This window comes from Leptonychotes weddellii, chromosome 7, assembly GCF_054177405.1.
Source record: "Leptonychotes weddellii isolate Sample4059 chromosome 7, ASM5417740v2, whole genome shotgun sequence".
Classification (NCBI taxonomy): domain Eukaryota; kingdom Metazoa; phylum Chordata; class Mammalia; order Carnivora; family Phocidae; genus Leptonychotes; species Leptonychotes weddellii.
The window spans coordinates 97,472,178-97,485,675 of NC_138375.1; the positions used below are offsets into that span (position 1 = coordinate 97,472,178).

General features: G+C 38.1%; 1 protein-coding gene across 1 annotated transcript in view; it reads right to left on the reverse strand.

Annotated features, from left to right (window-relative positions):
* RNF180 (ring finger protein 180) overlaps nt 1-13,498 on the reverse strand; it is a 170,890-nt gene that overhangs the window by 134,723 nt on the left and 22,669 nt on the right. Inside the window, exon 2 of the mRNA XM_081826817.1 lies at nt 7,176-7,310. Within this exon, the coding sequence (XP_081682943.1) occupies nt 7,176-7,310 (135 nt within the window). The remainder of the gene's footprint in view (nt 1-7,175; nt 7,311-13,498) is intronic.

Sequence of the window (13,498 nt, forward strand, 5' to 3'; positions counted from 1 at the left end):
TTTAAAATTCAATGGTCGATCACTCCTTTTCAGTAACTTCCCAGCTCTTAGAATATAAGATCAAAGTCCTTAATTTGGTTTACAAGACCATAAGTGATCTAATAGTTTTCTTTCTAGCTTCAAGTCTTGCCAAACTCCCTCTTGATCTCTGAACTCCAATCATGGAAATCTTCTAGTTCCATGGATATCCCACATCCTCTCCACCACAGTGCCTTTCAACATGCTGGTCCCAAAGCTTAGAATGTGCTACCTCATGTACCGCTGTCACTACTCATCCATCATATCTCCATACAAGTCACTTCCTCAGACAAGCCTTCCTGTTACAAGTCAGTTCAATCCTGTTTATGTCCTGTTCTTATGGCTCCCTATATTTTTCCTTTTGCCATTAAGGTGGCCAGTAAATTAATATTTATGATCGACCACTATCCCAGAAGCTTCGCAAGGACAGGGCATCTCTCTTCTGGTCTTGTTTGAATTTCTAGTGTCTATTACTGGAACTGTTTGTTGTGTCTTAGCTTGGGCTGCCTTAACAAAATACCACAGCCTGTGTGGCTTAAACAGAAGACATTTATCCTTCACGGTTCTGGAGGCTAGAAATCTGAGATCAAAGTGGCAGCATGCTCAGGTACTGGTAAGACATCCCTTCTTAGCTTGCAGATGGCCCCCTTCTCACTGAGAGCGCACATGGTGGACAGAAAGAGAGATCTCTCTCTTCTTCTTATAAGGACACAGTCTTTTCAGGTTAGGGCCCTATCCTTAAGATCTCATTTAACTTTAATTACCTCCTAAAGACCCAGCTCCAGATACAAACACACTAGGGAACAAGACTTCACCATGAGCTTGTAGAGGTGATACCATTAAGTCTACAGCATGTGGAAAGATTAAGTATGAAATAAATACATGCCGACACTAACAAAAGGGAACATAAAAATATTTAAAAATAAGCAATATGATTTACTTCAACATTATGGCCATCAAAAGAAAGATAACATCAGGTTAATAAAGTCAGAGAGAAAATGAACAAAATATGTAGCCAAAAAAGGCGGAAGAGGTGTATAACCCAATACTCAATTCAACATTCAGTGATCATTTCATGGCCACCTTGGTGCTGGCAATGGAGTTTTAAAGCTGAACCACCTCACAGTCTGTAACTGAAAAAGAGTCATAACCCAATAATTATAATGCTTTAAATTAAGTGTTGGACCATTCCTCAGTCTCCATTTTCCTCAACTCACCAGAACCTGGTACTTGGCCTTCAACTCTCTCAACTACAGTAAACATTGACCTCCTCTTTGCTAAAGCCAGCGTACACTATTAATTGTCATGCAGGGTCTCTACATATGGCCACTTTGTATGCCAATGCTACCCAAATCTGGAGGGCACCCTTCACAGACCAGCACCCTGCAGAACTGTGCAGTGTACAACCTGCACTCCGAAGTCCGTGTCTGGTCTTTGACATCGCCGCACGATACCCAGTGCTATTAACTAATCCCTCTTCCTAGGAGATACCCATCCACTGAATTGTGTAACACTGTATCGTGATTTTCAGTCCTACCTTTCTTGCTCCTCTTTCTTTCTACTGTGTGCACTTCGTTTTTTCTGTCCATCCAACCAAACCAGAGGCATTTGGTTATTCTGCAGCAAAAGTTACTGTGATGCCAGTATCCAGTTTTGTAGGACTGAAAAGCAGACTGTGAGACCAGACACGGGCTTTGGAGTGCAGGTTGTACACTGCACAATTCTGCAGGGTGCTGGTCTGTGAAGGGTGCCCTCCAGATTTGGGTAGCATTGGCATACAAACTGGCCATATGTAGAGACCCTGCATGACAATTAAATGCTCCTAGGCCCCCTTTCTCACTCCATTCACAGCACGCATGGTGATCTCATGGTACTGTCACAGTTGCACTCTCCACTTGTATGCTGGTGACTCCCAAATCCACACTTTTAGTTCTCAATCTCTCTGTTCTCAATCCCATATCCTTAGAATCCACAGCCTCCTACAAATCTCTATTGGAATGTTCTATCAGCCATATAAACTTGAAATGTCCAAAGCTGTATCAAAACTGACTGAAGAACTAAAACTGAGGAGATACCATTCTTAGCCACTGGCCAAGACTTCACAAATGGAGAGCATTTCTGTCATTTCATTTTTATGTTTTTAGGGTTTTTGTTATGTTGATTATGGTTTTGGTTCTTGCTCATATTTCATGTATCTCAGGCCTGAAGGGTGGGGTAGGAGCCCCTTTTCTCTTGTGGACATTGTAAACTGTCTCAAAATTCCATTTCAAATTCCCTCTGGCATGCCTTACTACCTGCCAGTGGCTGGAAAGCTGAAGTTCAAATGTCCCAGATTCCCTCACAGCTCAAGTTCCACACATGACCTACCTTCCACCAAGCGGATAGACCTTCTCAGTATTATGAAAGCAGAAGTGATGGCTGCATCTGTGCTGCTTCCTCTAGTAAGCTTGGCTTTGAAGGCATGTGGTTATTCTGCAGCAAAAGTTACTGTGACGCCAGTATCCGGTTTTGTAGGACTGAAAAGCAGACTGTGAGACCTCCATTTCCCGGCATGCACAGGGCTAAAGAAATGTGGTCCTTGAGCCAAAAGCTATGGATGCTGTCTCCCAGTTTCCTGATCTTCTATGTTCTTCTGAGGGCCATTTCAAGTGTGCATGGGGTGCCGAAGACAGGAAACACAGTCCGAGGTTCACTCAGGGTGAGGAGATTCTAAGGGGGCCCTCCTACATAAAGTTGGGTTATAATCTCAGTGTAAGGGTGAACGAGCAATAAATGTGTTGCTCAGAGGAAGACAGAAGGAAACTTGCTAATGTCAACTTTGGTATTCAGTAAAAGGAAAGGAAAAAATCTTCCCCTCAGGGCACAGAAGAATTTCTTAAACAAAAAGTACAAAACACGAAGATGACGACTAATAAATTCAACTAAGTACATGATGAACTTCTGTTCATTAAAAATTACCACAAAGAGTGAAATACAAGTTACACAAACTGGCCAAAGATATTTGCAATAGAAAAATCAATAAAGGGTTAGTATTTAGAATACAAACAAAAACAAAAACAAAAAACCTTTAAGAAACCAAAGCAAAACCACCTACTAAATAATAGGCAAGAAAAAAAAATACACTTTTACAGAAAACACAAAGAGCCTCAGAGGTAAGATGTTGAGTGCTAGTGACGATGGGGGGTGATAAGCGATGCTCAACCACCGCTGGTAACATTGTCAGTGGAAACAGCTTAGCGCTGCCCAGTGAGGCGGAGTGGGCACACGCCTGAGGACGCTGCTGCATTTACTCTTACAACTTCGCTCCCGCCCATGTGTGCCAAGGTATGTACAAGAGCTCACAACAGTACTGTTTATAAGAGCAAAACTCTATAAGACTCAAATGTCTATCAAAGGTGGAATGAATTATACACTGTGATATGTCAGTTTGCCGGAATACTACACCAAAGTGAGAACAAACGGGAACTGTACTAAACATGGCGATTTAAGTGAAAGCAACAATTCCTGGAAGAAGACCCACTTACAGTGTGATTTCATTTACAGAAATTAAAACAACACAACACTTTCAGAAACAATTTTATACACATGTATTTTTAACTGCATAGTTTAGTAGGCAATAAAGATAATAGGTGATAAATTTAGCATTCTTTCAGCATAGCATCTGATAAAATTATGTTTAGAATCCGTATTTTATTTTAGTTTCCTTTAATTAAAACTGATCTCTTGTTCGTTAGTAATTTTTATGAAATGTTTCCATTTGTAAAATGTAAAGCGTTTCTATAGTTTAAAGAAAGATTGAAAGAGAAACAAATACCAATATACCCACTCCTCAGTTTAATTAATATATGACCACTACCTCAGAAGCCCCTTTAGGATCCTTGATTACAGACTCCTTCTCCTAGACTTAACAATGACACTGACTTATTCTGAAGCTTAGTTTTTAGTAGGTTTTATGTATGTATGTCTTATTTTGCATGTGTATATTTTAATATTTTATGGAAATACAAACATTGAATATAGATTTATTTCTATAAATATATATTTAACATAAATTATTTTATGTATTTTTTATCTTATAAGACAGTTTCAATAGCTATATATGTCTATGTATATATATAAAAGTATACATATACATTTTATTTTATTTATTTATTTTTTTTAAGATTTTATTTATTTGACAGAGAGAAACACAGAGAAAGAGGGAACACAAGCAGGGGGAGTGGGAGAGGGAGAAGCAGGCTTCCCGCCGAGCAGAGAGCCCAACGCGGGGCTCGATCCCAGGACGCTGGGATCATGACCTGAGCTGAAGGCAGACACTTAACGACTGAGCCACCCAGGCGCCCCAATATACATTTTATTTTAAATATGAAGCTATGCTGACAAAAATGCAGGTCAGTGGTTACCTGGGGCTGGGCATGGGTGCAGGGCAAATGGGCCTAAGGAAAATTCCTGGAGTAATGGCAAGTTTTTAAACTATATTGTAGTGATGGTTGCCCAACTCAAAATTTACTAAAAATCATTTAACTGTATTCTTACAATGGATGAATTTTATGGCTTACAAATTATACTTAAAAATTTTTATGTGTGTGTGTGTTTATTTTATTTATTTTTTTTGTTCTTCTGGGAAGCCTTCCATAACTAGCCCAGGGAGCAGTTGGTTCACATCCCTTTGTTACTGTACTTATCAAATCAGGATACACTGCTTGGCCTGTTTTCAACTAGGTTTAAAGCTCCTAAAAAAAATAAAATACAAAATAAATACAAAATAAAGCTCCTAGAGAACTAGAATGTTTTTTTTTTTTTGTATTCTGCATCACTCTCTTCCACAACCCATGCCAATACCTCCTAAAGTAGCACTTAAAATTTTCTGGCTCATTAAATAACTATTAAATGAATTAATGACTCAGAGTTCTGCAGGTAAATAAAAGTATCAGCCACCATATTGAGAAGGTGTGAAATTGCATGATATCCTGAGGGAGGAACAAAGGGAGCAAAGAGAGGGTGCAGTTTAGACTACTTGCCCCGGCCCTTCAATGTCAGGTCCAATTCTAGCTGCACGGCTTAGAAAAAGTATCATCTGGGGCAAATTATTTAATCGTCTGTGCCTAGTTTCCTTATCTATGAAGTGGAGATTATCTCCCTCGAGACAGTCTATTCTTATACATAAGGAATAATATGAAACACTTAAAACAATGCCTAATCAATAAACACATAAAAAGGTACTTGACATCATTTATCAGTAGGGAAATACAAATTAAAACAATAATGATATACCAGTATACATCTACCAGAATGGCTAAAATTACAAAGTCTGAAAAAGGGCTGGCAAAGATGTAGAGCAACTGAAATTCTCATCATTGCTGTTTGAAATTAACATTCACTTTGGAAAATCGCTACCAGTTTCTAAAAAAAATTAAAATATACCTGCTCTAACGACCCAGGAAGGAATACTGACCAATGAAGTTTAGGAAGATTCAGCTTGGAACATGAAGGACTGTGACTGACTTCCCAACAGAACCCTGGAAAGCTCCCTAATTTAGATTTTGCATGACAGAAAAAGGCAGGCATGAGAAGGCCTAGTTACTGCCTTTTAGGATTGCAGTTGAGATTTGCATGCCTATAAAGTGAATTAATATTTGTAAAGCATTTAGAAACAATGCCTGACTTAGCAATGTTATACTAGTATTTGGTAAATAGATTTTTAAAAAAAATACCTATTCTGTGGGCCCTCAGAATTTATTCCTATATATATATACCAAAAAAGAAAAAAACAAAACACACAGAAAGTCTTCTACAAGAATATTGATAGAAGTTTTATTCATAACCCAAAACTAGAAATTCAAATATCCAACAAGAGAAAAAAATTGATAAATTGTGGTATACCCATAAATGATAAATGGCATTACTCAGTAAAAACAAAACAAAAAACCCCCAAAAAACTACAAATACAAAACATAAATGAATCTCTAAAACATCATGCTAAGAAAAATAAGTCAGGTACAAAAGAGTACATGCTGTATGTTTCCATGTGAATGAAGGTGAAGAACAGGCAAAACTCGTGCACGGCGATAGACACATCAGTATAGTGATTGTCCTATAAGAGGGAGGGAGAGAGAGAGAGGAGAGGAGAGAACTGGCTGGAATAGGGTAAGACAACTTTCTGGAGTGATGGGAATTTATACCTTGATCTGATTCAAAGCAGGAAGGACTGAAAAAATTTATCAATTTGTATACTTAATTTTTTTTTTACTCTATGTAAATAATACCCAACAAAATACTCTTAGCAAAAGTTTTCTCCCCCCAGTTAAAATGTTTTGCCAGTTTTTGAGAAGTATCTGGTATGTAGTAAGTATGCAACCAAAATTATCTACTATTATCAATTCCAGTTGGGTAATTTGTTAGGGTGGTAAGGAAATAATCATGATTACACATGGCTGAGGCAAAAAACCAAAACTAACAAAAACCAAAATCTGAGTGTCTCTCAAAGAAGGGGAAACAAACAATGACAGGTGATTATAGCCACTGTATTGAAAGGAGAGCTCCCTATAAAGTCTATGGATTACTATCTAGTTTGTATTTCTTTCATACTGCCTCTTCCATAATGCTTAGAGCAGTTTAGGGATTTTATTTTTATCGTTTAAACACCATTTATTTTTACCCGGATGTCCAATTAAATGCTTTTAAATATTTAGATTTTCCTATTGACTTTCAAATTACACATTAACTTCCTCTTCTAGGCCCATATTGAATACTAAATATATATATATGCACACAAATATATACATATGTATTTATACATATATATAAAAAAATAGGTTTTCCATTTCTTACCAGGATCTTGAACTTAATTATGACTAAGGTTCATTCATGGTGGGGATACGAAAAACACTGACCATTATCTTCAACTTACATCTAAAATATTGCACTTCAAACTTTAAGGGTATGTTAATGTTAGCAGGTAAAGGTGCAATTAATTTTAGCCATGGAAGATGGGATGCCTTCTGAACATCCCTTTGAAATGTTTCCAGCGGTAAAGTAAAATAAGGTAAAAGAACCTAACTAAGCCAAGTGTTAAAGGATAGGTGTGCACCGGTGATGGTGCCCACAGCATCTGGATACTAGGAAAGTGTTTGAAGACTGGAGTGCCCAGTACTCACCGTAATCACTTGATTCTCAAGATATTTCATCAAACAACCAGAACTTGCTATACAGTTTTTACATTTCCAACAACGAAGAATACTTATGTCTTCTTGATTATGATTTTGAGTTATCAATTCTTCACTTCTTTTCATCTGTGGAAAAATTAATACAGTTTTTAAAATGTTGAACTGTGTCAGATTAAATGTGATTTTCTAAACCGTAACCACAACATTAGCTACATGTGGATCAGAAGAAAGAGAATTATCATTTAATGAGGTGCCTACTAGTTACCAGGTCTTAGGCTAGTGGCACTCTGTAAACTATGTCCTGGATTGAAAATTCCATTTAATTATGATGATGATGCATTTTGTTAGTGACTACCAGCTTATTTTATTTTTGCAGAACATATTATGCCTATTTATTTCCACCTTTCTCTCACTAAAAGTCATAAAAGGCAACTGCTGAAGGGCCAATTAAGTAAGTTAATGCAGGGGAGCCTGGGTGGCTCAGTCGTCAAGCATCTGCCTTCGGCTCAGGTCATGATCCCAGGGTCCTGGGATCGAGTCCCTCATCGAGCCCCTCATCGGGCTCCTTGCGCGGTGGGAAGTCTGCTTCTCCCTCTCCCACTCCCCCTGCTTGTGTTCCCTCTCACGCTATGTCTCTCTCTGTCAAATAAATAAAATCTTAAAAAAAAAAAAAAAAAGTAAGTTAATGCAGTGGCTTTAAAAGAGTCCTAACAAAGAACTATAACTATTCTTCTAAATAGGAAGTTTTAAATACCCACAGCATTAAATTTGAAATATAATAGAATTTATTGAGTTGTAGTTAATTATGTGAAAATGGGGAGTACTTATTTTAAATTGATGGCAAAAATTCCTTATCCTGAATGCAGTAATTTCTCTTGTATATCGTACTCAATGGAATAGTTACTATACTACATCTTGTGGTATATGTAGTCAAACAAAAAGACTTAGAGAACAGCCCTACCAATTGTGTAGTCTATTTTTATACCTGAGATTTTATGTAAATAATGTAAATTAGACAATTCTGGCAGAAGAGTTTCACACTAATAAGGATCCCAAAATAGGTGGAGTATATTTATTAACTAGCCTGGTAACAGTTTATTCGAAAGAAAGGAAATGTCTACTAAGCTATCCATAAGGGACTGACTAACTTCCCTGGCCACATTTCCCCATTTGTTAGCTCTGTCATTTTTCATTCATTCATTCATTCAACATTTACTGACAGCTAATCAAATGCCACACAGTGAGTCAAACTCCGGGGGGCAACAAGCTGAGTAACATGTATTTTCTGTCTTAGAGGTACTCACTGTGCTATAGCTCAACAGTTTTCCACCTGAGATCATTACATTCGCTTGGGAAGCTTTAAAAAATGATGCCTAGGCCCCACTCCGAGAAATTTTAACTTATTTGGAGATGGGGAGGGAATTAGGAGTGGGCACTTTTTAAAGTATGGTCAGGGTGAAGACAGAGATGTATTACAGAAGTTATTAACTAAATTGGAACAGCTGTTAAGGACTATAAAAGAGGGAACACTGATGAACCTTAACCACATTTAAAGGATTTAAGGAACCCTGCCTGGGAAGGCACAGCATGCCCCTCTTGCAGCCCATCTACCCCTGCCTGGGAGGGCACAGCATGCCCCTCTTGCAGCTAATCCCAGTTCTGTCTCCACGGACATCGTCAGAGCCCAACTCAGTCTAATTGCCTACTCTGTTTAAACTATGTCCTCAATAATCTCAATAATATCTTAATTTGCAAATGTCCTATCTCCTCCTGCTTGATGTGCCTTTCTTCATTGTTGAAACCCTCTCCTCTTTGGCACTCCTTTCTCCTCTCTTCATTCTTAGTGTCTTATGTCCTCATCTCCCTTTTAACCACAAGCGGCTCTCAGCCAAGAGTGGGGACTTGCAAGGAGGGGTCCTATCAGAATCAATGATGGAGAAACTCCCTATCTGCCTATGTTCCCCCCTCTCCCTAAGATCCACACACATCTCCCGGTTCCTCCACCCCTCCCCCACATATCAACATTTTTCCATGCTTTCTTGGGATGCAAGTATGTAATTAGAAAAAATCCTGTAGGTGAGTCTGATCAGTATTCACTGAAAATCACTGAAAATTACACTGTGTGACAAGTCTTACATCAATGATTTCTAAATCTGTATATCTGATTTTTGTCTTATTCCAAAGCTCTAGAGAAATAATTCCACTTCCAGATGTCAACTGCACATCTCTAAATGAATCTCTTTCAAGGGCCTTTGTACTGGCTGTTTGCTGTCTAGATCTGTGCTACCCCATAGGGTAGCCACTAGTCAGCTGTATTACTGAGCACTTCAGATGTGGCTAATTTCAACTGAGATGTGCAGTAAGCATAAAGTACACAGTGGATTTTGAATATTTAGTAGGAAAAAAGAATGCTAAATATCAATATTTTTACATTAATTTCACGTTGAAATATTTTTTAATATAGAGTCAAGTAGACTATTTTGTAAAAATTAACTTCACTTGTTTTTTACTTTAATTTGACTACTACAATTTTCAAATTACATCTGTGACTTGTGTCATGCAGTTGGATGGGACTTGTCCAGACCTCCTCCTCACAGGTGTGTGCCTCATTCTTATCACTCAGATCTGAGCTCAAAGTTATCCCTTAGTAGCATGGTATACTCAGCACCTGGGGGAGTTTATTTCAATGTAGGTCACAGGGCCACATTCCCAGAGATTCTAGTTCAATGTTTCTATGGTAGGAAGTGGCATATTTAACAAGCACACTAGGTTATTATTAGGGTGATCCAAAGACCACACTTTGAGAGACACCAACCTACAGAATACAGTCTACGCTCCATATGTCAAAAAAGGTCCCTTAGGTGTAGCTCAAGGGATCTCTGTGATGGAACTGTTCTGAATCTGACTGCAGCAGTGTTCATATGAATCTATACATGTGATAAACTGCCCAGAACTAAATACAGCCCCCCCCACACACACACGAGTGCATGTAATTGGTGAGATCTGAATAAAGTAAACGATTTGAAGGGTATACAGGATCTCTCTGTGAATCTATAATTCACAATTCACAGTCAGATCTACAACTATCTCGAAAGGAAAAGTTAAAAAAAAATTTTTACCACATACATTAATAACTCAAAATTTTTAAAAGTCATAGTATTTTTACCAATTCAATGTCCTGGCATACTTATATAATCCTCTATACTGCCTTTTCTCAATACTTTTGGCTGCATACTTTTTGATTGCCTCTTTGTACAAGGAATATTTTCTATAAGGAGAGTAAGAATATCATATAGTCTTTCCTCTTCAAAAAAAAAAAGCAAAAAGCAAAAACCAAAGCCTCTTTATACCCTTAAAATCGGACTCCCAACTGTTTCTCAAATCTTGGCATCCCCTCCATGAACACTCCACCAACACTAATGCAGATCTTTGTGCGCTTCCCTAAAATTACCTTTTTCGCGTTCATACTTTCAATTTGCTGTTCTCTCTTCCTATAATATCATTTCTCTTTCCCCTGACTTTATGTTAAGAAACACTTTTTACCCTTTAAGGCTAAACTCAAATTTTTCTTTCACAGATGCTTCCCAGGAAAATACAATTACACCATCTTCCATGTTCCTATAGTACTTCACACACACCTCTATGGCAGCACTAGTCATGCTGCATCACACTTATCTCTGCGTACGTGTGTCCTATCAATAACTACAAGTTCCTAAAAAGCACAGTATTCTATTCAACTCTATATTCTTCCAACCAAACATGGTACCTGGTACCAAAAAAGACACTCAACAAACGTTTGTTGAAATCGAATCAACAAGATCTGGGAGATAGCTCAGCTCACACAAAGTCTTTTTCCAATACCAAGTGTTAAGTATGTCTGGCCAACTGTCAGTGGGACAAATCAAATAGAGATCCTATTGTAAAATGTGAGGAGCCCAAGAAATAAAGCTATGTTTATATATATATATATATATCTTAGCTTAAAAGGAGAACTGGAGGTTACCCAACAGCGATATAAGAGAGCTGAGGTGGCTTCTGTCAAAGAATTTATGCTAAAAGAGTCAAATATGGTAAATGAACCTATTAACAAAATGGTAGTCTTTGAATAAATCTGAACACAGCATCTTCATTGGCTGATAACTCAAACTCATCCCACCTCAGCACCCTAGACGCTAGTAGTGGTTCTAGGAAGAGGGAACTGTATAAGTAAACTAGTGCAAACTGGTTTCTTAACTCTGTGATACCCTGGGGTCCAAACAATTTTGGGTAGCACACATCTGCACCACATAGCTTTTTAATACTTTGAGGACTTTGGGGTAGCAACTAGAGTACTACAGAAGCAAACAAAAAAGGAACAGAGATAGGTGATCTTGGCAAATAGTACAATACAAAAATGAACTAACTGCCGAGTGCATATGGCTGTCTCACAATGCTCAGAAATACATACAGGGACTGTTCAGAGGGGCTGGGTTCTGAGTCAACAGATGCAGAGGACAAACTGTAGAATTCTGATATTATTGTTCATATGACTACAGTGCAGCTTACAAGTGCGTAAGGCCTTAAGAATTCAGGTATAGGGGTGCCTGGGTGGCTAAGTCAGTTAAGCGTCTGACTCTTGATTTCTGTTCAGGTCATGATCTCAGGGTCATGGGATCAAGCCGTGCATAGAGCTCTGCGCTCAGTGGGGAGTCTGCTTGAGGATTCTCTCTCTCTCTCCTTCTGCCCCTCCCACTGCTTACACTCACTCTCTCTCCCTCTTTCTCTGGCTCTCTAAAATAAATTAAAAAAAAAAAAAAAAAAGAATTCAGGCATAGTAGTCTCTGGCTGCTTTTCTCACAAATCCTAGTCCTCATTTCTTACTCCAGTTCTGGTCAGATCAGATATATACATTTTTCTAACATGGAATGCTGCCCTTGGACCCTAGTTCTTCCCACCACGTCAGTCTTTGTCATGCTAACCTTCTTATCTCCTATCCCACACCTGTCTCTTGGACCAAGCTAGCTACTAATACCTGCTTGATTTTCTCCATGTTGCCTGTTCATAGATTTCCCCTTGGCTGTACTTCACTACCTATCCTGATACTCTCATCACTTTCTGGTATTTCCTCAATGCACTGGGCATTTGGAAAATAATGTTTTCTTGAGTTATGCATATCTCCCAAATATCAACACATTTCATTACAGAATATCACAAAGGTCACATGAGTTAATATCACCACTACCCCCAGCAAAAAAGTTATTTAAATACTGGGCCATAGTCAAGCTCATAGTGGTGGATACAAGTTTACCAAAGTGCTCATTTTTGTTTAAAGCTAAAATTCCATCACTTGAAATAAAGACTGCCAAATATCCAAGTCCAAAGAACCATGGTTTGTCAATCATTTAAGTAAAAATGGTATGCCACGGAAAGGTGTATGGTTCAGCTCTCAACTAAAACACCTGAAAGGGCTTTTCCTCAAGACCACCATCAGCTTTTAGCATACTGTAGAAGTGCTTTATGCAGGGACGCCTGGGTGGCTCAGTTGGTTAAGCATCTGCCTTCAGCTAAGGTCATAATCCCAGGGTCCTGGGATCGATTCCAGCATCAAGCTCCTTGCTCAGCGGGGAGGCTGCTTCTCCCTCCCCTTGCTTGTGTGTGCGCTCGGGCTCTCTCTCTCGTTCTCTCTCTCCTGGACAAATAAGTAAAATCTTAAAAAAAAAAAAAAAAGAAGTGCTTTATGCAGTCTTTCTTTTTTTACTCATATAGAGCATTAAAAAGGTATTTCAGAGGAAAGATTTAAGATCAATAATATGTACCACTTCAATAAGCAGTTTTTTTAACTGCATATGAGGGTAGTGAAGAATAAAATGACTACTAGTATAGTTTGTCATCAATGCCTTGATTCTCCTAAGGGACCGGCAGTTTTAATCACTATTGTTTTTGCATTAATGAAAATGTTAACACATTAAAAAATTTTAGGCAAATGATATCTTAATATTACCAAGAAAACAGTTTGGCCAGATTCTCTGAAAGGTCTTAGAGACACAAGGGACTATGGACCACATTTTGAGAACTTCTATTTTATGTAAAACTGCTGTCCCCAAAATGTTGCCTATGAAAATTTTATTTCTCACCAATATCTTTTAAAATATTTAAGAAGGATGTATGAGTCCCTATGGAAAAATATATTTATAATGAATTAAGTTGAAATTTTCTGTAAAGCTAACAACTGAATTATAAACTCCATAAAGAAGCTTCATTCCTGTCTATTTCTATTTACCACTTTTCCTGGTAAAATATCAGTATTTGGTACAGAACTAATTCCACACTCCTGG